Source organism: Osmerus eperlanus, chromosome 26 (assembly GCF_963692335.1).
Source record: "Osmerus eperlanus chromosome 26, fOsmEpe2.1, whole genome shotgun sequence".
Taxonomy (NCBI): Eukaryota; Metazoa; Chordata; class Actinopteri; order Osmeriformes; family Osmeridae; genus Osmerus; species Osmerus eperlanus.
In genome coordinates this window covers 9,344,485-9,366,868 of record NC_085043.1, presented here as the reverse complement: position 1 = coordinate 9,366,868, position 22,384 = coordinate 9,344,485, and the positions used below count along the sequence as shown (strand labels likewise).

General features: G+C 50.1%; 2 protein-coding genes across 4 annotated transcripts in view; both read left to right on the top strand.

Moving 5' to 3' along the window:
• The first annotated feature begins 1,104 nt into the window (after positions 1-1,104).
• pdcb (phosducin b) lies at positions 1,105-5,711 on the top strand. Its single transcript, XM_062452883.1, has 4 exons — positions 1,105-1,199; positions 2,734-2,795; positions 4,135-4,283; positions 4,628-5,711. Exons 2-4 carry the CDS (start codon positions 2,747-2,749, stop codon positions 5,141-5,143), a joined length of 714 nt encoding a protein of 237 aa, XP_062308867.1. The 5' UTR covers positions 1,105-1,199; positions 2,734-2,746; the 3' UTR covers positions 5,144-5,711.
• A 3,752-nt stretch (positions 5,712-9,463) lies between these two features.
• tprb (translocated promoter region b, nuclear basket protein) overlaps positions 9,464-22,384 on the top strand; it is a 19,536-nt gene continuing 6,615 nt past the window's right edge. For 2 of the 3 annotated variants that reach the window (XM_062452857.1, XM_062452855.1), the window contains exons 1-37: positions 9,464-9,635; positions 10,036-10,140; positions 10,238-10,311; positions 10,401-10,497; positions 10,613-10,716; positions 10,822-10,986; positions 11,127-11,219; positions 11,312-11,392; positions 11,493-11,580; positions 11,677-11,817; positions 11,975-12,081; positions 12,216-12,413; positions 12,583-12,690; positions 12,848-13,074; positions 13,288-13,451; positions 13,601-13,743; positions 13,919-14,067; positions 14,456-14,618; positions 14,872-15,006; positions 15,160-15,300; positions 15,494-15,847; positions 15,949-16,101; positions 16,238-16,354; positions 16,504-16,707; positions 17,064-17,248; positions 17,415-17,562; positions 18,080-18,217; positions 18,497-18,628; positions 19,085-19,215; positions 19,525-19,735; positions 20,047-20,193; positions 20,405-20,603; positions 20,794-20,987; positions 21,138-21,211; positions 21,375-21,571; positions 21,900-22,163; positions 22,341-22,384. The exon at positions 22,341-22,384 is cut by the window's right edge. In XM_062452857.1, coding sequence (XP_062308841.1) covers positions 9,485-9,635; positions 10,036-10,140; positions 10,238-10,311; positions 10,401-10,497; positions 10,613-10,716; positions 10,822-10,986; positions 11,127-11,219; positions 11,312-11,392; positions 11,493-11,580; positions 11,677-11,817; positions 11,975-12,081; positions 12,216-12,413; positions 12,583-12,690; positions 12,848-13,074; positions 13,288-13,451; positions 13,601-13,743; positions 13,919-14,067; positions 14,456-14,618; positions 14,872-15,006; positions 15,160-15,300; positions 15,494-15,847; positions 15,949-16,101; positions 16,238-16,354; positions 16,504-16,707; positions 17,064-17,248; positions 17,415-17,562; positions 18,080-18,217; positions 18,497-18,628; positions 19,085-19,215; positions 19,525-19,735; positions 20,047-20,193; positions 20,405-20,603; positions 20,794-20,987; positions 21,138-21,211; positions 21,375-21,571; positions 21,900-22,163; positions 22,341-22,384 — 5,526 coding nt within the window. In that variant the 5' untranslated portion in view covers positions 9,464-9,484. The remainder of the gene's footprint in view (positions 9,636-10,035; positions 10,141-10,237; positions 10,312-10,400; positions 10,498-10,612; positions 10,717-10,821; positions 10,987-11,126; positions 11,220-11,311; positions 11,393-11,492; positions 11,581-11,676; positions 11,818-11,974; positions 12,082-12,215; positions 12,414-12,582; positions 12,691-12,847; positions 13,075-13,287; positions 13,452-13,600; positions 13,744-13,918; positions 14,068-14,455; positions 14,619-14,871; positions 15,007-15,159; positions 15,301-15,493; positions 15,848-15,948; positions 16,102-16,237; positions 16,355-16,503; positions 16,708-17,063; positions 17,249-17,414; positions 17,563-18,079; positions 18,218-18,496; positions 18,629-19,084; positions 19,216-19,524; positions 19,736-20,046; positions 20,194-20,404; positions 20,604-20,793; positions 20,988-21,137; positions 21,212-21,374; positions 21,572-21,899; positions 22,164-22,340) is intronic. The other variant, XM_062452856.1, reaches the window with a different exon arrangement.

Here is a 22,384-nt window from a genome sequence, read left to right as displayed (position 1 = left end):
TGTCCTCTGGATATAATCTGTGTCCGCGGTTCGATATCGCAGTGCTGTGATTCAGCATTCCACATGCGAGTCTCACCTGTGCTAACCCGACTCGTACATGACCTTATAAGGGAAGCTTTTAACGTGTGACTACCTAACAGGGTAAAACTTTCACACATCTCTCACTCGTTGTGTGATAAATGATCAGATCATGAGACCTTTGATTGGGGCAGTGACACCTTCCAGTCATAGAATAAACACATAGATTGAAGCCCTTCGCCTTTAATTACCTTGACTTCCAAAGTAGAATACCCTTACGGAAGGAAAATATATTGCAGTATATTGGAAAATATCATGTGATATATTAGGCAATATATTTACATATATGGGATTTAATATTTATATTTTATAAAACATTGCAACATATTGAACATGAATATATACTTCTTAAAACTGAAAGTTGATAGACAAATCCATATTTGGGTTATGAAGCTCAGTGGGTTAAAGCTTTTGACTGCAGATCAAAAGGTTGCGGATTCAAATCCCTCCTGGACTGTAGGTCGCCTAAACAAATACATTATTATTGTTAGTGTGTTACATCTTTCATATAGCTAAACTGAAGTAAAACTTCCAATGTAAACTGGACTAATGAACGAATTATATAAGATTTGTTTTCATGTAGAACCAAATGTGCTGGTCATATATTATATAGAATGTTTGTATGAATTCTTAAAACTCTTGATAACAATAAATTAAAACGTAATTAATTCCTGCAGTCAAATTGTGATTAGCAACAAGTGGATTATTGACTTTCAGATTAAAGAAAATCCATTTGAGGTTAGGACGATTCCTTTTATACTCTGTGGCCTTTTGTATATTTTTATGTCAGTCTTTACATCGTGTCTCTTTGTATCTATAACGGTCTCCTCACTCTTCATGGGTCTTTAATTCCTGCATTGAAATCCTCTTAGGATCCATGAGCTATTTCTGTGAGACCCCACCATGATGTCTATGGCACTTTCTCTGAAATCTGCCTTGGGCCCTGCCCATTGGCTGCCACAGACACACACACACACACACGCCCACACAAAAAACACACATCTAGACACACACAAACACAACCACAGTATTAGATATCTCAGTGAAGTGATTGACCAGAGTCCAGTGCAGGCAGCTCAGTAGAGTGGAGCAGTTTGTTCATCTCGACCTCAGGATCACAGGTAAGAGGAAAGATGGGGATGCCCGTTATGAAGAATGGCTTTCAGTCTTTGACCGTTTCTGTCTTGATGTTGTAAGCAACATGGCTTTATGTTGACGCTTTTACATAATTTCGTAGTGCTAGTCGTTGGTGAGACGCTGGTTGTTTCAGACATTATGAGGGATGATTTGAGAGAAACTTGGATACACTCTATGGTTTTGTTGGGGATATGTGTTTTGGGTGCTGAGCATGACAGATACATTCGGAGTCCTTGCGTAGCCATCTGTTTAAAACACATTTGTTTGTTCACCTAAAAAGTTTGTTTTCTACTCAACAAATACTATGAACACACAATTTCATTTTCATGGCCCCAAACGGCAATTGATTCTGCAGTAAGACTAGCATACTGACAAAACTTTATGGCACAAAAAAAAAACATAATACCGTACAAACACAGCCATCTATGCAATCTCTCTTTAATTTATTGCTTTACAGAGTGCATTGTCGTATTTATGTTAACAACTATTTATCATTGGAGAACAGGTTTAATATTGACTTTTATTACATTTTTAAGGTCTTAAGGTCTTTAAACTAAGAAGTTACGTCTCTATAAAATGTCTATATCTTCTAAGAATTTTCCAATTGATTGGTGATTGGAGAATTTTCTCACTCTACAGTTTGAACAGGGAGACACTAAAGTCCCCCTCTAAACTGTGTTAGCCTTTAGCACAGTTTTGACACCACCTCTCTACAAATCCATCCTAACCACCTGAGCTCAGAAACAAGACCCTGCTCTGAGGTAAGAGGTTGAACAGAGGTTGAACAGGTAGGGTCGAGATTGCATGCAGTGAGGAGGCGGTTGTCGACGATGGAGATTAGCCCATTTAATCCAATAACGTATTGACTTTGCGCAGGCCAAAGCAAGTACCCATTGCCAAAAGCAGGTATTACATCACATGAATCACAGAGAACCAGAATGTCCTTGACTTTAGACCCAGTGCTCATTCAGGTTGTTAGCTGTCTTGAGACTTCGGGAGATTTGACTGAATAGAATTGGAAGATTCAAGATACAATTACAATCCAACCAAGATAACACTCCAAAGGAGCAATATTTGATCTTTTTTATATTAACTGCATATGCCAAGATCCAAAGGTAAAGTAATCTACTTAGACCACATCAGTAACCTTGGACTGGCTCTTAGGCCACTTTGTTCCTTGTGTGTTCCTGATCCCCTGAACTGGAGTAATCCAGCACCATGTGTGACATAAGGATTTTATTTCAGAACCCATGGTGACTCAATGCATGGTGGAACTTAAAGAACCTGATGCTGTACTTACCCACCCATCCGACAAACACGCACACACACACACACACACCATACACTCACACACCATGCACACACACACCATGCACACACTATGCACATACACCCACACACACCATACACACCCACACACCACAGTTGTTGGTTATTAGGAAGATAAGAGGGCCCTTTCAAATCTATACATATGCATCCATTTCATTTGAGTCCTTTTCTCTGCTCTTCTTACAACAGGTAACCCATAAACATGTCTGACAGACCAATAGACGAGGAGGAACTCCCAGTCACACACACAGGTAAGATAGAGTGTCCTTTCCAGGAAACAGGATTGGATTTCAAGCAATGAGCTGTCTTGTGTTTCAGAGTTTTAGGCGCACAATATCTCATCCAGGAATCACTCAAATTCCATATTTGAGTGATTCATAGGTACAACCTATGAAAAGTTAACAAGTGTTAATTCTTAAACAATTGAGGGTTACATGCTATAACTTTATGTACAGGAAAGAGGACAGTTTTAGAACAAATCACCAGGCAGAGACAGAGAGACAGAGAGAGAGACAGAGAGAGAGAGAGACAGATAAATACAGAGAGAGAGAGAGAGAGAGAGAGAGAGAGAGAGAGAGAGAGAGAGAGAGAAAGACAGAGAAAGACAGAGAAAGACAGAGAAAGACAGAGAAAGACACAGAGAGAGAGAGAGAGAGAGAGAGAGAGAGAGAGAGAGAGAGACATAGAGACAGAGAGAGAGACAGAGAGAGAGAGAGAGAGAGAGAGAGAGAGAGAGAGAGAGAGAGAGAGAGAGAGAGAGAGAGAGAGAGAGAGAGAGAGAGATAAGTAGTGTAAGTAGATAAAGCAGACAGCCAGACATGTAGCATGTTGGCAGTTTGACAGATGCTCAAAGCAGCTTTCCCTACTTGCTCTAACTCAACCATGGTGCAATTAGAAGGAAGCCTTAAGGATCTGGTTATGGCTGTAATCCATCACACAGATACTGCACGAACCCCCACAGCCCACCTATGATTCACTTCTCCTGCATGCTGTGCTTGTCAATCACACTGCAGTGACCATAGATATATATAAAGGGTAGATGTCTCGTCCGCGTTGCCGGCCAACGGAGTAGAACGTCCGCACATGGCGGCCATCTTGCTACAGTCAACTCGCTCACCCATAACATTGTGTTGGTGCTACATGTACTTTTTAAATAACCATAACTTGCTCGATTTTCAACCGATTTTTAAACGGTTTGAATGTTATCAACGTCAGAGATGTCGTTATGCCACTGCATACTTAGGAATAATTATGTTATAAAAAAAAAAATAGAATAGAAGTATGCAGTGGCATAACGACATCTCTGACGTTGATAACAAACCAAACCGTTTAAAAATCGGTTGAAAAGCCGTAAGACATCTAGCCTTTATATATATATCTGGCTGTGACAGCTTTTCACAGTCTAAACCTGAAACAAAGATGGCCGCCGTCGTGCTCCTGTGTTCCTAGGATGAATTCCACGTGATCTGATAATTCAATCAAACCACTCAATAACACAGAGGAGTAACACTAAACACTGGCTATTATGATGCCTATATATAATATACATATCATATTTATATGTGTTATATATATGTTATATTTTTACAGGCCCAAAAGGAGTCATCAATGACTGGAGGCGATTCAAGCTGGAGAGCATGGACCAGGACTCTCTGCCCCCACAGAAGAGAGAGTTGCTGCGTCAGATGTCGTCCCCACAGAAGCCCAATGATGACCCCAGGGGAGGCCTCAACCGCAAGGTCTGTCTAAGTCTAGAACAAAACACAGTGCTATGCTGTCCAGACACAACCGTGAGACACACATGACACACACTGCAACCCTCCATCTGATACCAGTCGTAATACTGCCTTATAGGGAGATAGTCAAGGACTGGCCGACACACTCAGGAGCAAATTGCTAAGCCACATTGAACACAGCTGTGGAGTTCAACGTCAGATGGGCAGATGAAGTTTCCCCAACACTGTCCCGATCACGCTGTCATTCATGGGGGGTTATCGTCACCGGGGTATTTTACATCCCTACCGTGTGATGTTACACCCTACCGCACTGTCAGTGATGCTGGACGTTTGTGTCGTGCTTTCAGATGAGCGTCCAGGAGTACGAGCTGTTGAAGGAGGAGGACGAGAATAGCCTGAAGAAATATCGTCGCCAGTGCATGCAGGAGATGCACGAACGCCTGAGCTTCGGTCCCAAGTTCGAGGGCGTGTACGAGCTGGAGAGCGGCGACGCCTTCCTGGAGGTCATCGAGAAGGAGCACCGCCTGACCGTGGTGGTGGTCCACATCTACAAGGCTGGGGTCAAAGGTTGCGAGGAGCTCAACAGCTGTCTGGACTGCCTGGCTGGCGAGTACCCCAGCGTCAAGTTCTGCAGGATCGACGCGGTGTCCACGGGCGCCGGCGAGCGTTTCCACGACGACGTTCTGCCCACGCTGCTGGTGTACAAGGCCGGCGAGCTTCTGGGTAACTTCCTGGCGGCGACGCAGCACCTGAACGAAGAGTTCTTCGCCACAGACGTCGAGGCGTTCCTCAACGGGTACGGCCTGCTGCCGGAGAAAGAGGCGCCTGGAATGGAGGCAGGAGAGCAGGCGGATGTGGATTGAATGGAGGCAGGAGAGCAGGCGGATGTGGAATGAATGGAGGCAGGAGAGAGTGGTAAGGCGAAAAGGGAAATATTTTATATGTTAAAATAAAAGGTGGATTTGACGTTTAAAGACAAGAATAAGTTGAATTATTCTTCTTGGTAAGAGTCTAGAAAATACTGTACGCAGTCTCACCTGACTTCACTAGAGGTGCTCAAGCATAGAAGGTGCAGCGTGTCCTTGAGAGATCCTTTCACACCAACCAGGGAATAAACGTGAACAGCCTAAACACAGATGGCTCTTTTACCAAAGCAATGCTATACAGTGGTAACAGTCACAAGACCACAACACCAACAAGCTGGTCATTGTTTCAGTCTGAGTTTAGTGGTTGTATGCAGAATCTAGACAACTGCAAATGTGACGAAGGGAAACTTTTAGAAAATTGTACAGTTTTGGTTGTAAACCAAAGCTAGTTAGCGTTGTCTTTACAAGATTATATGAGGTTGTGTTGTCTGTATGCAACTGTAATTTGCACATTGTAAATATGTATTTCCACTACTAACACTAGTTAGAAATAAAAAATACAAAACCTTGAACCTGTCAATGAAGATCTTTTTGGGGAATCTGGATGTTGACTAGTATTTTGCACATATTTAGCTACAACTTGGATTCTAACCCGAAATCACAATGATTCACACAACATTACTTATTCCTTACGAATAACATTACGTTACATGGACCATGTGGTTGTCACTGGGGTGGTGGAGAGAATGGGTTCTTTCCTGTTTGTCCTTTTGAGGAGGTGGCATCAAGTCATGGAAACATTCCCCTTTGTTAAGATCAGGCTTTTTCCCTACGTATTAACACTATAGGTTCAAACTCCTTTTCCTGTTACTTGGCAAGTCTAATGTAAATGGAGTATTTAGCTGTTTTGGAAAATGTAAGCAATCATGTCTAGGATCGTGAGTCAATGGTTTTGATAACAAAAAGCAAGACGTGTAATGGTTAGAGAGGGGGGATGTTCTATATCTTCTTAGTATCAGAAAAGAGGATTGCAATATAAAAAAGTATACATTTGAATCTACATTTTATTTATAGAAAATAGTGAAGACATTTTAACGATGAAAGGAAAATAAAATAAAAACTCTGGTACAGGGAACACAGGAAAGAAGTGGTTGTTGGTGCTGTAGGAAAGTGTAAAAGGCAGTTAAAACCTTTTATATTTTTACCAAATTCATATACAACTAACATTATACTGTAGATGTGACTCTCTGGTGACCTGACAATCCGTAAGTTGAAAAGTTCAAACATAACTATAAAAACTCAAAGAAAAACATGTCAAGATTTTGAAGCACCAACTCCCATTTGTCACACACAGTTTGATAGGCCATGTCAACTAAATGGCATAGCTGCTTTCTACAGGCTTGAATCGAAAGAATCTAATCATTCATAGAAAACCGCAGTTTTATCTCCAGTTTGAACTGTGGCTGAACCCAGAACTCCTGTAGGGAACTGATTAACCCATAAACAGAGACAGGGATGAAAGTGAGTGAATAACCGTCATTTAAAGAATCAACACCCATCACCTCTCAGACAGATGCAGCAGTCTTCTTGGCTACCAGGCGTCCAATTTTCTCAAAAATTTGTTCTTGTGCACCCTCTCTCGTCAAACACATCTTGTGCAACACATCTGGATACTCCAAGATTATAAAGCTAAATATTATCTGTCAAGAGATGGAGGGGTCAATTGGTTATCATAATGCACAGTAACTTGGTGTAATGCATAATTCTCAATTAAAGAGGATCATATTTTGACAGGCGGCCCTGTGGTCTGTGTGATCTTCGCTGAGCTGATCAGTTTGATAATCGTCTTAGAGGATTGGGCAGTAAGCCTTTGTGGTTGTCTCTATCTGGGTTTCTACATGTGCGTGCCAAATGAGATGTAAACAGTGTCTGAATCTACCCGCCTCCAGTCAATAGCAACATCACATGCTGTAGATGTTTTGAGGTGAGGATGAATTAGAGTCTGATGCGTTTAGAACTCAAGTTCTTAAAGATGACATACTGTACAGTAGAATTTATCACATTCACACATCACTTAAGAACAAAATATGTTCTAAGTACAGCAACACTGTACTGTTACAATTCGTCCTTCTCATCAAACGCATCCTCGCGAGTATTCTACCATTAAAACCCATCTAACTGTGACATACTGATACATTCTTCTCTGGGGGGGTGAAGTGCAGGTGATCGCACTGTAGAGTAGCCTGTAGCTAACACAACACCCAGCTAGCGTGTCTACGGTTCATCCTCACTTCTGTTGGACACCTCTCTCTGGAGTCTTCCGTGCAACCAGGTCCTCCTGTGGTGCCCAAGCATGTCACGACACAGTCCCACCAGACATGCTTCTTTTACATACTGTATGTGGCCAAAGAGTTACCAAAGTATCTGCAGTATTCCTGGAGTGCCCGCCCTCTCACGGTCAGGACGTGCACTCGCAATGCATTAAATCCATTAAGGTATTATTCAGGTTTTCCTTCAGAAGTCTTGTGTAAATATTTACCACAGTTTTTGCCTGTTTACCCCGTCCCTGTCGCTCTGTGTTTGTAATATGTTGATTGTTTTTGTGTCGACGTTGCCTCGCTAATAGGAGGGCTTTGTGAGCTGAGATTCGAGGCCAGCTGCAACGCTCTACTTCACCCACACAAAAAACCCTGTTTCACCCTGCGGAGGAGGACACTGTCCGTGGCACGCCGCTTACCCCCTTACCAAAAGATTTACTGTGCAATTAACAGAGACCCTTTCTGGCCTGTATTGTCGTAATGATAACAATAAGCCGTTGCTTGAACTCAGTTTGGCAGGAAATGTGCTGTCTCAGCAAGTATTTTACCAATACAAGCGTCTTATAAACGTCGGATTTGATTTAACTAAACACACAAGACAGTTGTGGTAAAACATTTAACGTTTACTCAAGTCTAGCCTTCATAACTCAAGGTGGATGACTAAGTGTATGTGTATGGTCACTGCCACTCCTACACCACAACAAAAGAGTGAGTAATATGCAGGTAAACGGAAGAAGTGAGGTAGGTAGGTCGGGGAGGGGGGGAAGAAAGAAAGAAGAAAGAAAGAATCGGAAGTGAGGAGAGAGGTGCCCCCCTTACTGGAGGCTACCCCCACTTAGACAGCTTAGCTTTGACATGAGCAGGACTGATATGCGTCTCTCACGCAAGACGAGATGGGGGATGGATGTGTATGTGCATGTTTGCGTGTGTGTACAGACTAGATGAAAAAAAGCTCACATGAAAGATACCTTAGAATTGGCTTCACTGAAACTTGTACACTGGGAGCGATGGGAGGGAAACTTTCACTGTAAAAGTATCTGATGCCTGGAGCCATCCACTAACCAGCTATTTGCCTGGCTTTCTTACTTTCACAAAAATTCCATGTTAATTAGTCATCTGTGTGGACTGTTTAAACCAGTCTGGACATGGCCTTACAATAATAATTGGTATATGCGGCTAACCTTACATTTTAATAAGAATGTGTGAATTAGATTTAATTAGATAGGCTCCTAACCACGTTAAAACTCAGTTGTTACAACAAACATTAAAGAGCCTTGACACACCTCCAATATACAGTATCCTATTATGCAAATAGTAGGCCTATGACTCCGCAAATTCCTCCCCACCTTGGTGCCACTCAATGGCAAATGGCTTTTTTAATTGGGGTGGCCCAACTGGGTCACTGAGTAATGCAGAGGTGGCACGAAGTACGTACACACACACCAAATATTTTTGGGGGGTTTCAAAAGGTTAAAATATATTTTTTACGTTTCAAAACTTTTTATTCGAAACCTTTCTTTCGCATCTGGACCTGATAGCTCCACAAAAGCCTCACCTCGATATCCATGGTGACACAGCATTCCATCAGGTAAGCGGAACCACACCCAATTGACCCACCTTTGAATGATTGCAAGTAGTCACACATAGACAGGGGCTGGTAACCCGTTACAAGGATTAGCATACACACACACACGCACACACACACACGCGCGCAAGCACACTCACAAGTAGGTAAAAAAGTAAGGACAGGTGGAAATGTAATGATAAGCACAACGGTGTGTAAACAACGCCATCTTGTGGCAAAAGCATCCTTCTATGACAACATTTTGAAGATTTTGCAAGATTACTTGTAGTGTCTGAATTCTCATCACTCATCACGTTCAGCTAGAATAAATGAAGTGTTTTAAAAACGACCATATAGATAGAAACTTTGCCGTTTAACTATATTGACCATCATGCACTGCGTTGCGTTCAGATGTAATTTGCGCTTGCTCAGAAGTGCGTGCGTGGGGAGTGAAAAATGGCGGCAGTGTTGTTGCAAGTGTTGGAGCGGTCAGAAATAACTAAACTCCCCAAAGCTGTTCAAAATAAACTCGAGAAGGCTTTTTCTGATCAGCAGTACGAGATAGATTCTCTGAAAGCACAACAGGAGCAATTCCGAGTTGACAGTGGTAAGGCATCGTGCTGTAGCCTATCTTCAGTGTGGTTAGAGAGCTAGCCGACTAGCACTAGCTGTTTGGCACTGGCTATTTACTGGAAATTGACCACCATCAAACAAGCGTGCCTATGGAATTATGCGAATCAATTTTTAATGTATTATTTATTTACTTTCCCCCTGTTTGAAAATTAATTGATTATTGATACTGGATTACGAATAGAATAGTTTAGTAAGTAGTCGGAGCCTGGTAGTTACTGTAGCTAGCATTAGCTAAACACCTAAGTTGTCGGAACGTTTTAGGCTAACGTTAAACTAGTTCAACAATAGCGATAGCTATCTATGCATCTTGCCAAGCGAACTCGACACACAACCCCAGTTTTTTGGGGTAACTAACTAGCTTCTTAATTTTGCAGAGCAACAGTTCTTTGAGAAGGTGAAACGGCTTGAACAAAGCCAGGAGGAATTTGTGACCCAGACACAAGAACACCACAAACTAAAAGAGGAGTTATCCAAGTTTGGTAAATGAAATTAACCTCGTTCATTCAGCCATGTGCTAATAAGGCCATAACTAGAATGCACATTGTGACTTCAACAAATATGTCCCCGTTTTAATAGACGAACAACTGAAAAGTGCACGTGAAAAGAACAGGGAATATGAAGTTACCCAAGAAAAGCTGTCATCTGAACAGGTGAGGTAGCTAGACTTTAAACATCCCCCCCACCCTTCTCTGTCATTGTCTGATGAAAGGATGAATGGACATACGTTTTGTTTTTTAAGGTTGTGCTGTCAAAAGCCAAAGATGAACTTGAATCAGAGAAGCGTGAGCTGGTCCGCACCCTGGAGAGACGATCCCAGGATATCGAATATTTGAGCGGTATGGAGTATTAAATTACTGAAACGCATCTACCAAGATATACTTAAATGACACATAGCAGCTGAATATATTCAGTACTCTATACCATATCTGTGGTTTGTGGTATCCCCCTCAGAGGACCTGAGGCGTGTAAATGACAAACTGGTGGAGACCAACGCGTCCAAGATGGGTCTGCAGGTCAAACTGGACGACCTTGAGATATCCGAGATCAACATCAAGGCAAGTCACGCCGGACAGAGGGCCCCCCCCTCCTGGGTTTTGAACGTTTTCCATAAACGGGAAACGTTTTGATTTGTGACGCCCCCCCCGCTCGTTGCTCCACAGTACAGGGAAAAGCGTATGGAGCAGGAGAAGGAGCTGCTGAAGAGCCAGATGGCCTGGCTGAACGACGAGCTGAAGGCCAAGAGCGAGGAGCTGCTGGCTCTGTCTCGACAGAAGGGCAACGAGATCCTGGAGCTCAAATGCAGCCTGGACAACAAGGAAGACGAGGTGAGGAGGCTTCACAAGCACAGCGGGTTTGTTTCTTGTGGGTTCATGAACAGGGCTTTCGTCGTTTCCATTCATACATTTCTCCGTTTTAAAATGTGTGATTTAAATTACGGTGTTTTGTAACGAGCTGTTTTTTGTAGTTGAACAGGGTTCAAGACCAGGTGTCCAGTTTGAAGACCGCAAACGAAAGCCTTCAGAAGCAGGTCGAAGACATGATCGTCAAGCTGAAAGAGGTACAGTAGCTTTGGGACCTTTTTAAAATTATAAACCAAAGTGCTCTGAAGCCAGGAGTGTCAAGTCTTTTTTTCCTTTTCTTTGCATCAAGGCCAAGGAACAGCAGGCCAGCATGGAGGAGAAGTTCAGGAACGAGCTCAACGCCAACATCAAACTCTCCAATTTGTACAAGGTATGCATCGCTAGTCCGGCGCACCCCTTAGTTTGTTGACAGACAGAAGTTGTTTTCCTTCTCAGACACCGTCCAGGACTGAACTCTTAGTTTCTTCCAGAGTGCAGCGGCTGATTCCGACTCGAAGAGCGAGGAGCTGAGCCGTGCCGTGGAGGAACTCCACAAGCTGCTGAAGGACGCGGGGGAGGGTGAGAGACACCGACCGGACAACAGAACCGCCCGTTCACCTCACCCTGCCGTGTCTGTAACGACGTGTTTCCCCCCTCCTCTCTCTCCGTCCGTAGCTAACAAGGCCCTGGAGGCGAGGCTGCAGGAAGCGGACGGTGCCACGGACAAAATGGCCGCCGAGCTGAAGGAGAAGATCCACAGTCTGGTGAAGGAGCTGGAGAACGCCAACGACCTTCTGTCTGACGCCAAGCACAGAGGTGAGGCTTTCAGAACGCACAAAGTAACAACGTACACCCTGACCCTGGGAGGCCTGTTGACCCCCGGTCCAAACGGTCCAGCGCTGAGCTTCAACCCATCCCGTTTGTCCATGTGTACTGATGTTCGTCGTCGTGGTGACGTGGTGTGTGTGCGCAGGTCCCGGGGGAGCGGCCTTGATGATGTCAGAGGAGCGGATGACCACCATGTCGCCAACAGCTGCTGCTGTGGCCAAGATAATCAAGCCTGGCATGAAGCTGACCGAGGTAAACAATTTGAGGAATTTGTGTTGCGTTCGTCAAAAAAACCCACGACACCATAAGCGATGAGAAACGGGAGGACAGGAAGCAAGGGTTCTGCGTGGTTCTCCGCTCAGCCTGACGGTGGTTCCTGTGTGCAGATCTACTCGGCGTACGTGGAGGCCCAGGGTCAGCTGCAGCTGGAGCGCCTGGAGAACAAGCGGGTCAACAAGTACCTGGACGACATCGTGCAGGAGGTGGAGGCCAAGGGGCCCCTCCTCAAACGGCAGAGGGACGAGCACGAGCGCATGCAGAAGTCCGTGGCCAGCCTGTCAGCCAAGCTGGAGCAGGCCGTCAAGGTCAGACCAGCCACAGTCGCGCGCGTGTGTGTGAGAGAGATTCTGGGTGGGTGGGTGATTCTGGGTGTGTGTTGTGTAATTCTGAGTGGGTGTGTGATTCTGGGTGTGTGTGTTGGAAGTGTGTCCTGTTGTTTGAAGTGGAAAGCTCACGTGTGTGTGTGTGTTCCAGGAGGTGCACCGACTGCAGCGGGAGACGGATGAGTCCAACAAGCGCTCCTCCGTGCTGGAGAGGGAGAACCACCGATGTGAGCTGCAGCTGACCGACACGGCCCAGCAGGTAGGCATGGAAACACCGTTCTCTGCCCCTCCTCCTCCCCCCCCCCCCTCCCGCTGCCCCAACATCTCTCCCCCAACCAACGGCCGCCTGCGCTGTCATGGGGGATGTTTCCGGGTGGTTCTAAGGCGTTCTGGTGTGGCTCCGTCTCCCCCTCCAGGTGCGCGTGCTGCTGATGGAGCTGGAGGAGGCGCGGGGCAACCACGTGGCCCAGGACGAAGAGGCGTGCTCGGCCGACGTCAGCAGCACGTCGGAGGTCATCAGCCAGCACCTGGTGACCTTCCGCGGCGTGGAGGAGCTGCAGCAGCAGAACCAGCGCCTCCTGGTGGCTCTGAGGGAGCTCAGCGACGCCCAGGAGAAGGACGAGGTGGAGACCACTGGCTCCAAGTGAGTGTGTGTGTGTGTGTGTGTTAGGTGGTTTATATTTGTGTGTGTTGGTGGTAGGTGATCTGTATGTGTGTGAGTGTGGTAGGTGGTTTGTGTGTGTCTGTTGGTGGTAGGTGGTGTGTATGTTAGGTGGTTTATGTGTGTGTGTCTGTTGGTGTTATCGTGTGTGTGAGGTGGTGTGCATTCCTGACCCTCTCCCTCCCCCCGGCCCAGGCGTACTGAGCTGGAGCAGAGTCTGCAGGAGGCCCAGACGGAGCTGGAGGCCCTGAGGGGTCAGCGCATCCAGCAGATGCAGCTGGCAGAGTCCATCGTGAGGCAGAGGGACATGTACCGCGTCCTGCTGGCCCAGGCCACCGGGGCCTGCTTCCCCCCGCAAGGTGGGCTGGTGTGGGGGGGGCATCCGTCAAACACCTATCCACACACACAACCCAGCAGGCCCTTCGTTAAGGAGCCGTATTTTCCGTCACCGATCAGCTGGGTTTGTGTCTGGGGGTTCGTCACCTTTGATCCCTTTTGTTTTCTTCAGGACCCGCCGCCCCCGAGGAGTTCTCCCTGACCTCGACCCCTCGCCGCTCCCCCGCCGCCACCCCCACCGCGGCCACGCCCACCGGGTTGATGATGGCGAGCGAGTCGACGGAGGCTGCCGAGGCGAAGGCAGCCCTGCGACAGGTGAGCCCCTCAGACCCTCCTCCTACCACCAGAGGTCGCTGTCTCTCCACAATTAGTGGCCTCAAATTGTTTTTTTGGTTATCTTTTCTGTAATGTAGAATTAAGTGGCTAGGTTGTTTCCTGAGTTATTGTTATCGCGGCTGAAGTAAAGGTGTGTGTGTGTGTGTGCGCACAGCTGCAGGACGTGTTCTCCTCCTACAAGCGCGAGCGGGCAGAGAGCGGCAAGGCCCTGACGGAGCAGAGCGAGAAGCTGCAGGAGCAGATCTCTGACCTGCATTCCCAGAACGCCAAGATTTCCACACAGCTGGAGTTCGCCTCCAAGAGGTGAGCTTCCTCCTGGGAACATTTGGGTCGGCAGTGTGTCGGGGAGGTCATGTGACGCGCGCTGCAGTGTGTCGGGGAGGTCATGTGACGCGCGCTGCAGTGTGTCGGGGAGGTCATGTGACGCGCGCTGCAGTGTGTCGGGGAGGTCATGTGACGCGTGCTGCAGTGTGTCGGTGAGGTCATGTGACGCGTGCTGAAGTGTGTCGGTGAGGTCATGTGACGCGTGCTGAAGTGTCGGGGAGGTCATGTGACGCGTGCTGAAGTGTGTCGGGGAGGTCATGTGACGCGTGCTGAAGTGTCGGGGAGGTCATGTGACGCGTGCTGAAGTGTGTCGGGGAGGTCATGTGACGCGCGATGCAGTGTGTCATGTGTGCTGGTGGGTCTCCAGGTACGAGATGCTGCAGGACAACGTGGAGGGCTACAGGAGGGAGATCGCCTCGCTCAGAGAGAAGGGCCAGAAGATGGCCGCCACGGCCCAGAGGAACGAGCAGAGTGTCCACAGCTTGACCCAGGACCTGAGGGCTGCCCAGGAGAAGCTCACCATGGCCGAGGTCTGACCGGCTTGCACCCTTCTTATGGACACAACCTGTGTGTGTGTGTGTGGGAACAAAACTCCCTCAAGGATAGTAAAACATGAAGAATTAGACTGTCTTAACTTCGAATGCTGGTTTTAGGATTAGAATTGCATTAAGGATTAGGGTTTAGTGGATAGAGAACACGATTTTGAATGGGAATGAATAGTCGGGCCCCACTAGGCTAGAAAAACCAACCTCTGTGTGTGTGTGTGTGTGTGTTGTCCCTCAGGGCTGCGCTGAGAACCTGCGCAGGGAGAGAGACCTGCTGAAGCTGGTGGAGGCTAAGATGACCCAGGAGAAGGAGGCCATGCAGAGCCAGCAACGCAGCCAGACCCTGCTGCTCAGCAACCTGCAGACCATCCAGGTACACACGCGCACACACACTTACTAACACGCACATTAACCAACGCACACAGGAGACACATACACACACAGATGTACAGTAACAGCATTCAACTGTTCAATCAGACACAGGCATGTTTCTCTAACGTGTGTGTGTGTGTGTGTGTGTGTGTAGTCCACCCTGGAGCGCTCTGAGACGGACACCAGGCAGCGTCTGAGCAGCCAGGTGGAGAAGCAGGAGCGAGAGCTGTCCCAGCTGCAGAGGAGGCTGGAGCACGAGGTGGAGCAGAGGCACGTGCTCAGCAGGACCCAGGACGTAGGTTCCCCCTCCGTCACGCCTCTCTACCTCCACCTGGAACAACACACCTCACTACCTCCACCTGGAACAACACACCTCGACTCCTCCTGTCTCCATCCAGCAACGTTGTCTCCTAACACCCTCCATCCTTTCTTCGAACTCTGTTTTCCCTCCTCCTCCTCCTTCTCTCCCCTCCTCCTCTCTCCTCCAGGTGCAGCAGGTGGAGGCCAGGAGGCAGCTGGAAGCCCAGGTGTCCCAGCTCCAGAAGACCAGGGACCTGCTCAGCGCCGCCCAGCTGGAGGTCAGCTCTCTGCGGCCGCAGTCAACCCCCGGCGAGTCCCCCAGGCAGGCCCGCCGCTCCCTGGGCTCCCCCACCGCCCTGGGCGCCCTTCCTCCAGGGCTCCAGAGCCCAGACCAGGACACGGAAGGCCTACGTGGCTGCCTACGGCAGGCTGAGGCCCGGGCAGAGGAGCTTTCGGAGCGGCTGAGGACCGCCACCTCCAGCCTGGATCAGTACCGAGCCATGGCCCACAGCCTGGAGGAGTCCCTGGACAAGGAGAAGCAGGTCAGGACCCTGCCCATGGACCCCTGATCCCCATAGCCACCCAGATGAACCTTCGAAGAACCCAGTTAGCCTGTGTGTGTGACTGTGGGTTGTGTGTGCAGGTGACGGACGAGGTGCGCTCCTCCGTGGAGGAGCGTATGAAGGAGGCCGAGGAACAGCGTCGGCAGCTGGAGACCAGACTCCTGGAGGCCGAGAAGGAGAAGCAGGCCAGGCAGGAGGAGAACAGGAGAGCCCTGGCTGCTGTGGAGCAGGAGGTGCGGAGGGAGGAGAGGGAGAGAGAGAGAGAGAGAGAGAGAGAGATGAAGGGGGGGAGGTAGAAGGAGAAAGAGAGATGACAGTTTCACTCTGGCGTTTTCCCCCCTGGTCATACCTGCTTTTGTCCCGTACCAGATGAGCCAGCTGACGAGCCAGCTGAGCAGTGTCCAGGCCGACCACCAGGAGGCGCTGCAGAGGCTGGACCTGGCTGCTTCCCAGGCCCAGCAGACTGTCCTGGACAGCCAGGAGCAGGTGGGTCAGGCTAGCCTAGCCATGTTAGCTTAGCCACGCGGCTTACCGTTCTCAATTCCATCTTCTCCCTCAACGTCCGCAACTGAAGCCCCTCACCCATCCGTCTAGGATACCCTCAGGTGTAACTCTCTGAACTCCCTCCCCCCCAGGCGCGCCTGGTGTCCGAGGCCCAGGACAAGTACGAGCGGGAGATGATGCTCCACGCCGCAGACGTGGAGGCTCTCCAGGCGGCCAAGGCCCAGGTCCTGCAGGCGGAGCAGCTCCACCACCAGCTGCAGGAGCGGGCGGGCCAGGCCAGCGCCCAGCTCCTGGAGGCCCGCGTCTCTTGGGAGGAGCAGGAGAACATCCTCAAGGTGGGGCGGGCGGGAGGGGACCGAACCTGAGAACTAGCAGGACGTGGAGTCAGACTTCGTCTTCCCGTCCAGAATGGCAATTTTATTGGGGGTGGTTGGTGGCGTCCTCGATCCTGTAAAAGACTGCATACACTTACATTTTCCTAGATTCCCTTTCACTAGATTCATCCATTCACATTTACTAACGCCTTAAAGGGTATTAATACATTCACCAACGACCGACCTGTCCCACTGCACTAGATGAATAAGTAAATAAACACACTGAGACATCCTATGCAGTTTGAAGTTGTCGTCCTCAAGTCTACCTGATGGTCTTCATATTGCCGTTTCTCTCTCTCTCTCCCTGCCCTCTTCAGGAAGAGATGTCGAAGGTGTCGGTGCGCTCGGAGGAGCTTCAGAGGCAGAACGCCCTGCTCCACGAGCAGATCCAGACCATGAGCAGCAAGATGGCCGCCACCCTGCAGCGAGCCACCGAGAGCCCAGCCGCCATCTCCCTCGCCGAGGAGGCCCGGTCCCAGGAGCACGTCCTGGAGATCCTCCGGTAACCAAGGGAACGCCCCCCCGCCCTCCACACACCTTCTGCTTGTCTGTGTTAAAGTTGCCTACAGTTCAGTTTACTCGAAGCGTTCTTAGTTTTTCCCCTCTCGTCTCACGCCCTTCACCTCTCTCCCTTTTCCTCTCCCTCTCCTCCCTCCCCCATCTCCCAGGTTTGTGCGGCGTGAGAAGGAGATAGCGGAGTCGCGGTTCGAGGTTGCCCAGGGGGAGAGCCTGCGCCACAGGCTGCGGGTGGAGCACCTGGAGAGGGAGCTGAAGGAGATGCAAGACAGCCTGACTGCAGAGAGGGAGAGGATGCAGGTGAGCCGCGTTCTGGAGGTCATCCCGGCACTATCGCACACCGTGTCTAGATCGGGGTTCTCCTGGAGATGGGGGTTCTCCTGGAGATAGGGGTTCTCCTGGAGATAGGGGTTCTCCTGGAGATAGGGGTTCTCCTGGAGATAGGGGTTCTCCTGGAGATCGGGGTTCTCCTGGAGATCGGGGTTCTCCTGGAGATCGGGGTTCTCCTGGAGATCGGGGTTCTCCAGAGCTGTGCCTCGAGATCAAGCATCTATAGGTGTTCACTAGTCAACCTGATTCTGATCGTTAGCTGGTGGATGTGTTGAGTCAGGTTAGTTACAACTGGAGCAGGAGCAAAAAAAAAACTACAGGAAATCAGGTCTCCAGGAACGAGGGATGGAGAGTCTTGGAAAACTAGTAAAAAAAAACAAATTGAGCTTGAGCCTCTGTCCTTGTACCCATGAGTCTGTGTGCTAGTCGAATATTTAAACACGCACTCAACGATGGAAGTATGATTGAAATTTGACCCCTCCCTCAGGTGACGGCCAAGACCCTGTCCCAGCACGACGAGCTGATGAAGAAGACGGAGACCCTGAGCGTCTTGATGGAGTCCAACAAGATCCTGAGGGAGGAGAAGGAGAGGATGGAGCAGGAACTACAGCAGACCCAGGCCAAGGTTGGTTAAGGATGGCCAGCTTAAGGCCAGTTCACTCTGCCCAGACAAACACCAGTAAACACTAGCAGGTGTTCTTTTGTGTTGGTTTGGTGAGAAGTCTCTGTCGACGTTTGTTGGGGGCAGTGAGACAAAATGAGTTTTTTTTTATTTTTTTATTTTTTCAAACATTCTAAACCCAACAGCCAACAGTAGAGTTGAGGCCGTGCGAGCTGTCCTTAGACTGCGGAGAGAGGGGACACCAGCTCACTGTTTGTGTTTCCTTGGCGTGGTCTGTGTCAGGTGTGTAAGCTGGAGGCGGAGGTCCTGCCCGTGCAGCAGGCCAACGCAGAGCTGAGTGAGAGGACCAGCATGCTGCAGGCAGAGAAGAAGCTTCTGGAAGACGACGTCAAGCGCTGGAAAGCCAGGACCCAGGTCAGACACCCCTGCCAGGCTCACACCACCGCCAAGGGGGGTCAGGTGGCTGAGTGGTTAGGGAATCGGGCTAGTAATCAGAAGGTTCCCGGTAGATTCCCCGGCCGTGAAAAATGACGTTGTGTCCTTGGCCAAGGCACTTCACCCTACTTGCCTCGGGGGGAATGTCCCTGTACTTACTGTAAGTCGCTCTGTATAAGAGCGTCTGCTAAATGTAATGTAAATGTAAGTACATTTCACACTTTTCACACTCCTGGTCGAGCAATCGGTCATTTTTTATTTACACGCCACATTTAAATCCAGCTGGTGTCAACCAAAGTGCTGTACAGCAGAACTAAGTACAGACAGTATGACAGAGCGTGAGACAAACCAATATCGCAGGCCGCAGTAGCTCACGAGGTGAGCGTCTCCTAGTCCGTCAGCGGGAGCTGAATTGTCCCTCGCGTGTTCCCGTAGCACCTGGTGAGCCAGCAGAAGGACACAGACCCGGAGGAGTACAAGCGCATGCACTCTGAGAAGGAGGTTCACCTGAAACGCATCCAGGCGCTCAGCGAGGAGACCGGCAGGCTCAGGGCGGAGCTGACCAGGTGAGGGCTGACGGGACGTCTGCATAACTCCCCTCTCTTTACTGCTGTTCATGTCGTTCTTTACCAGCTAGTCACTGTTGGGTGAATCTCTCTGTCTCTCTCCCCTCCCTCTCTGTCTGCCTCTCTCTGCCTCTCTCTCTCTGTCTCTCTCTCCCCTCCCTCTCTGTCTGCCTCTCTCTCTCTCTGTCTCTCTCTCCCCTCCCTCTCTGTCTGTCTCTCTCTGTCTCTCTCTGCCTCTCTCTACCTCTCTGCCTCTCTCTTTCTGTCTCTCTCTCCCCTCCCTCTGTCTCTCTCTCCCTCTCACACCAGGAGTGGTGGTTCCGTGACCTCCTTGCAGACCCAGCTGTCCAATCTGCGTGAGAGCCTGGGCAGGCTGACCGCAGAGAGGGACTCCCTGAAGAAGGATGTGGAGGCCAAGACCCTGGAGGTCCAGGAGAAGGGCCGCACCATCACCCAGGTCAAGAAGATCGGCCGGCGCTACAAGACCCAGTACGAAGAGCTCAAGGTGGAGCACGACAGGGTGAGTCGAGCTAAAGCCAGAAAAGGCGGCCCATTTTTCTTAATTCTCTTTTTTTGGAACAAAGAAAAATGTTTATATACTGTAATTTTTTTTACAAAATACATGTATATCTTTTAATTATTTGTTTATTTTTCTTGAACTATTTTCTTGAAAAAATATAAAAAAACACACACACATAAGGTTGTGTGTGTGTGTGTATACACACACATATAGAAAAATGGGTTTACATAATTTCAAAAAATAATCTCCTCTCCCTGTCAGTGAGGAAGAAGGTAGGCGGTGTGTGTTGACTGCTTGTTCTGGGTCTCCAGATGGTGGCGGAGGCAGCCTCCGCCCCGGCCCAGGACCAGGAGGCCCGGCAGGCCTCGGCCCAGGAGCTGCAGGCCCTGAGGGGCTCCCTGACCCAGGCTGAGACCCAGAACAAGGACCTGGAGAGCCAGGTGGAGAACCTCAACAAGGTCAGAGATGGTGGTCCGATTTGTGTGTGTGTGTTCACCTCTTGAATATGCGTGAACGCGTTTCTCACTTTGTTTACAAGTGTTCTTATTCGTCCTTACCCTCTCACCTGTCCTGACCCTCTCACCTGTCCTGACCCTCTCACCTGTCCTGACCCTCTCACCTGTCCTGACCCTCTCACCTGTCCTGACTCTCTCTCCCTCCCCCCCTCAGACGGTTGGAGAGCGCGAGGCGGAGGTGCGGGGCGCCCAGGAGCAGACCTCCCGCCTGCAGGGGGAGCTGTCCCGGCTGAGGCAGGACCTCCAGGATAAGGCCTCTCTGGAGGAGACCCTCCGACAGCAGATCAGCGACAAGGAGGAGAAGACCAGGAAGGCCTTACTGGTGGCCAAGCAGAAGATCAACCAGCTGACAGGTACAGAACGCATCGCCCTCCCTGAGAGAGGACGAGGGGGTGGAGTCTTTAAGGTGGGAGAGGAAGGAGAGAGACATCAAAATTCGTAGAAATCAGTCTCTTGTGCTGGCGTTTTCATTCTCGAGTATTTATTGTTCCTGACCTCTGACCCCCGTGACCCTGACGACCCCTGTGTCCCTGCGCCTCCCAGGTTCAAAGGAGCAGCTTCAGAAGGAGAACGAGGAGCTGAAGCAGCAGCGTGAGGAGCTGGAGGTGAGGGTGAGCGCGCTCAAGTCCCAGTACGAGGGCCGTCTGAGCCGGCAGGACCGGGAGCTGAGGGAGCTGAGGGAGCAGCAGGAGAGACAGGAGCAGAGAGACGAGCCCCTGGAGCAGGGACCCAGCAAGGTAGGGAGGGAGGGGAGGGGGGTGGGAGGGGAGGAGGGTTGGGTGGGAGGGGAGGGGAGGAGGGTGGGAGGGGAGGGGAGGAGGGTTGGGTGGGAGGGGAGGGGAGGGGAGGTGCTGCCTGTTTGAACACTTAACGTGTGTGTGCTGCAGGCCCAGGAGCAGCAGAGGAACACGGAGCAGAGACAGATCAGTCTGAAGACCACCCCAGCAGCAGACAGGGGCAGGTGCGATCACGCTCGCCCTATTCACCTGCTCCCTACACTCACACACCGATACACAGCATTCACACCCCCCCCTGTCCTCTCCCGTTCAGCTGCACTACATCTGTTAACAAGCCCCTCCCCTCCCGACCCCCCCCCCCCCCCCCCCCCCTTTGTGGTTCTCCAGTGCCAGTACCTCGGAGCCGCCCACTGCCAACATCAAGCCCACCCCTCTGGTGGCCACGTCCGGCAAGCAGCCAGCCATCCCAGGGAACAAGCCCACCCCGCGGGCCAGCATCAGGCCCATGATCACACCGGCCACCGTGCCCACCCCAACCCCCACGGCCACCGTCATGCCCACCACGCAGGTGGAGAACCAGGAAGGTGAGCGAGACGGGCCGGCACAGAGGAGGAACGACTAGGGGTGGGGGGGGGGGGGGGGGGTGAATCGCTTCACATTTGAATCGCGATTCAGTCTGCTAGCGATTAAGATCGATTAGTTTTTTTCAAAAAATCGTTTGAATCGATTTTTAATCGAATCGTGACCCGACCAAGAATCGAATCGTGAGGTACCAAAAGATTCCCACCCCTAGGAACGACTCCTCTCTCTCCGTCTGGAGTTAGCAAATGTTTTGACTTGAGGGGATAAAAAAAAAAAAAATTAATTGTGAAGCATTCTGACACCTGTGAACTTTGACCTCCCGCCCCCTAGCCATGCAGTCGTCCGAGGCCCCCCCGGAGCACGTGACGGTGTACGGCAGTGCCAGCGGATCGGTCCGCTCCACCAGCCCCAACGTCCAGACCTCCAGCCCCATGTTGGCCCTCCAGCAGGGCCAGACCCAGGCCACCGCCTTCGTCCAGCCCACCCAGCAGCAGAGCGCGCCCCACGCCGAGCCGGCCAATCAGGAGCCGGCTCCGGTGGTGATGGAGGTGCCGGTGGAGAGGCCCTCCACCTCCTCGGCAGTGTTCGGAACATGTAAGCGAGCAGGCGGACTTGAGTTACTCATGGCTGGAATGAGACTGTTAGTTTTCACACTGCAACTTCTGTGTGATTGGCTTGTTGATGTTGAGATGTGATTGGACATTAAGCGGATGTGTGTGAGTGTCTGAGTCCTGGGTTCTGACTGCTGTGACCTTGCCGGCCCGCCCCCAGTCCCCCCCGCCCCCGGCCCCTCCTCCATGTCTAAGAGGCCTCGC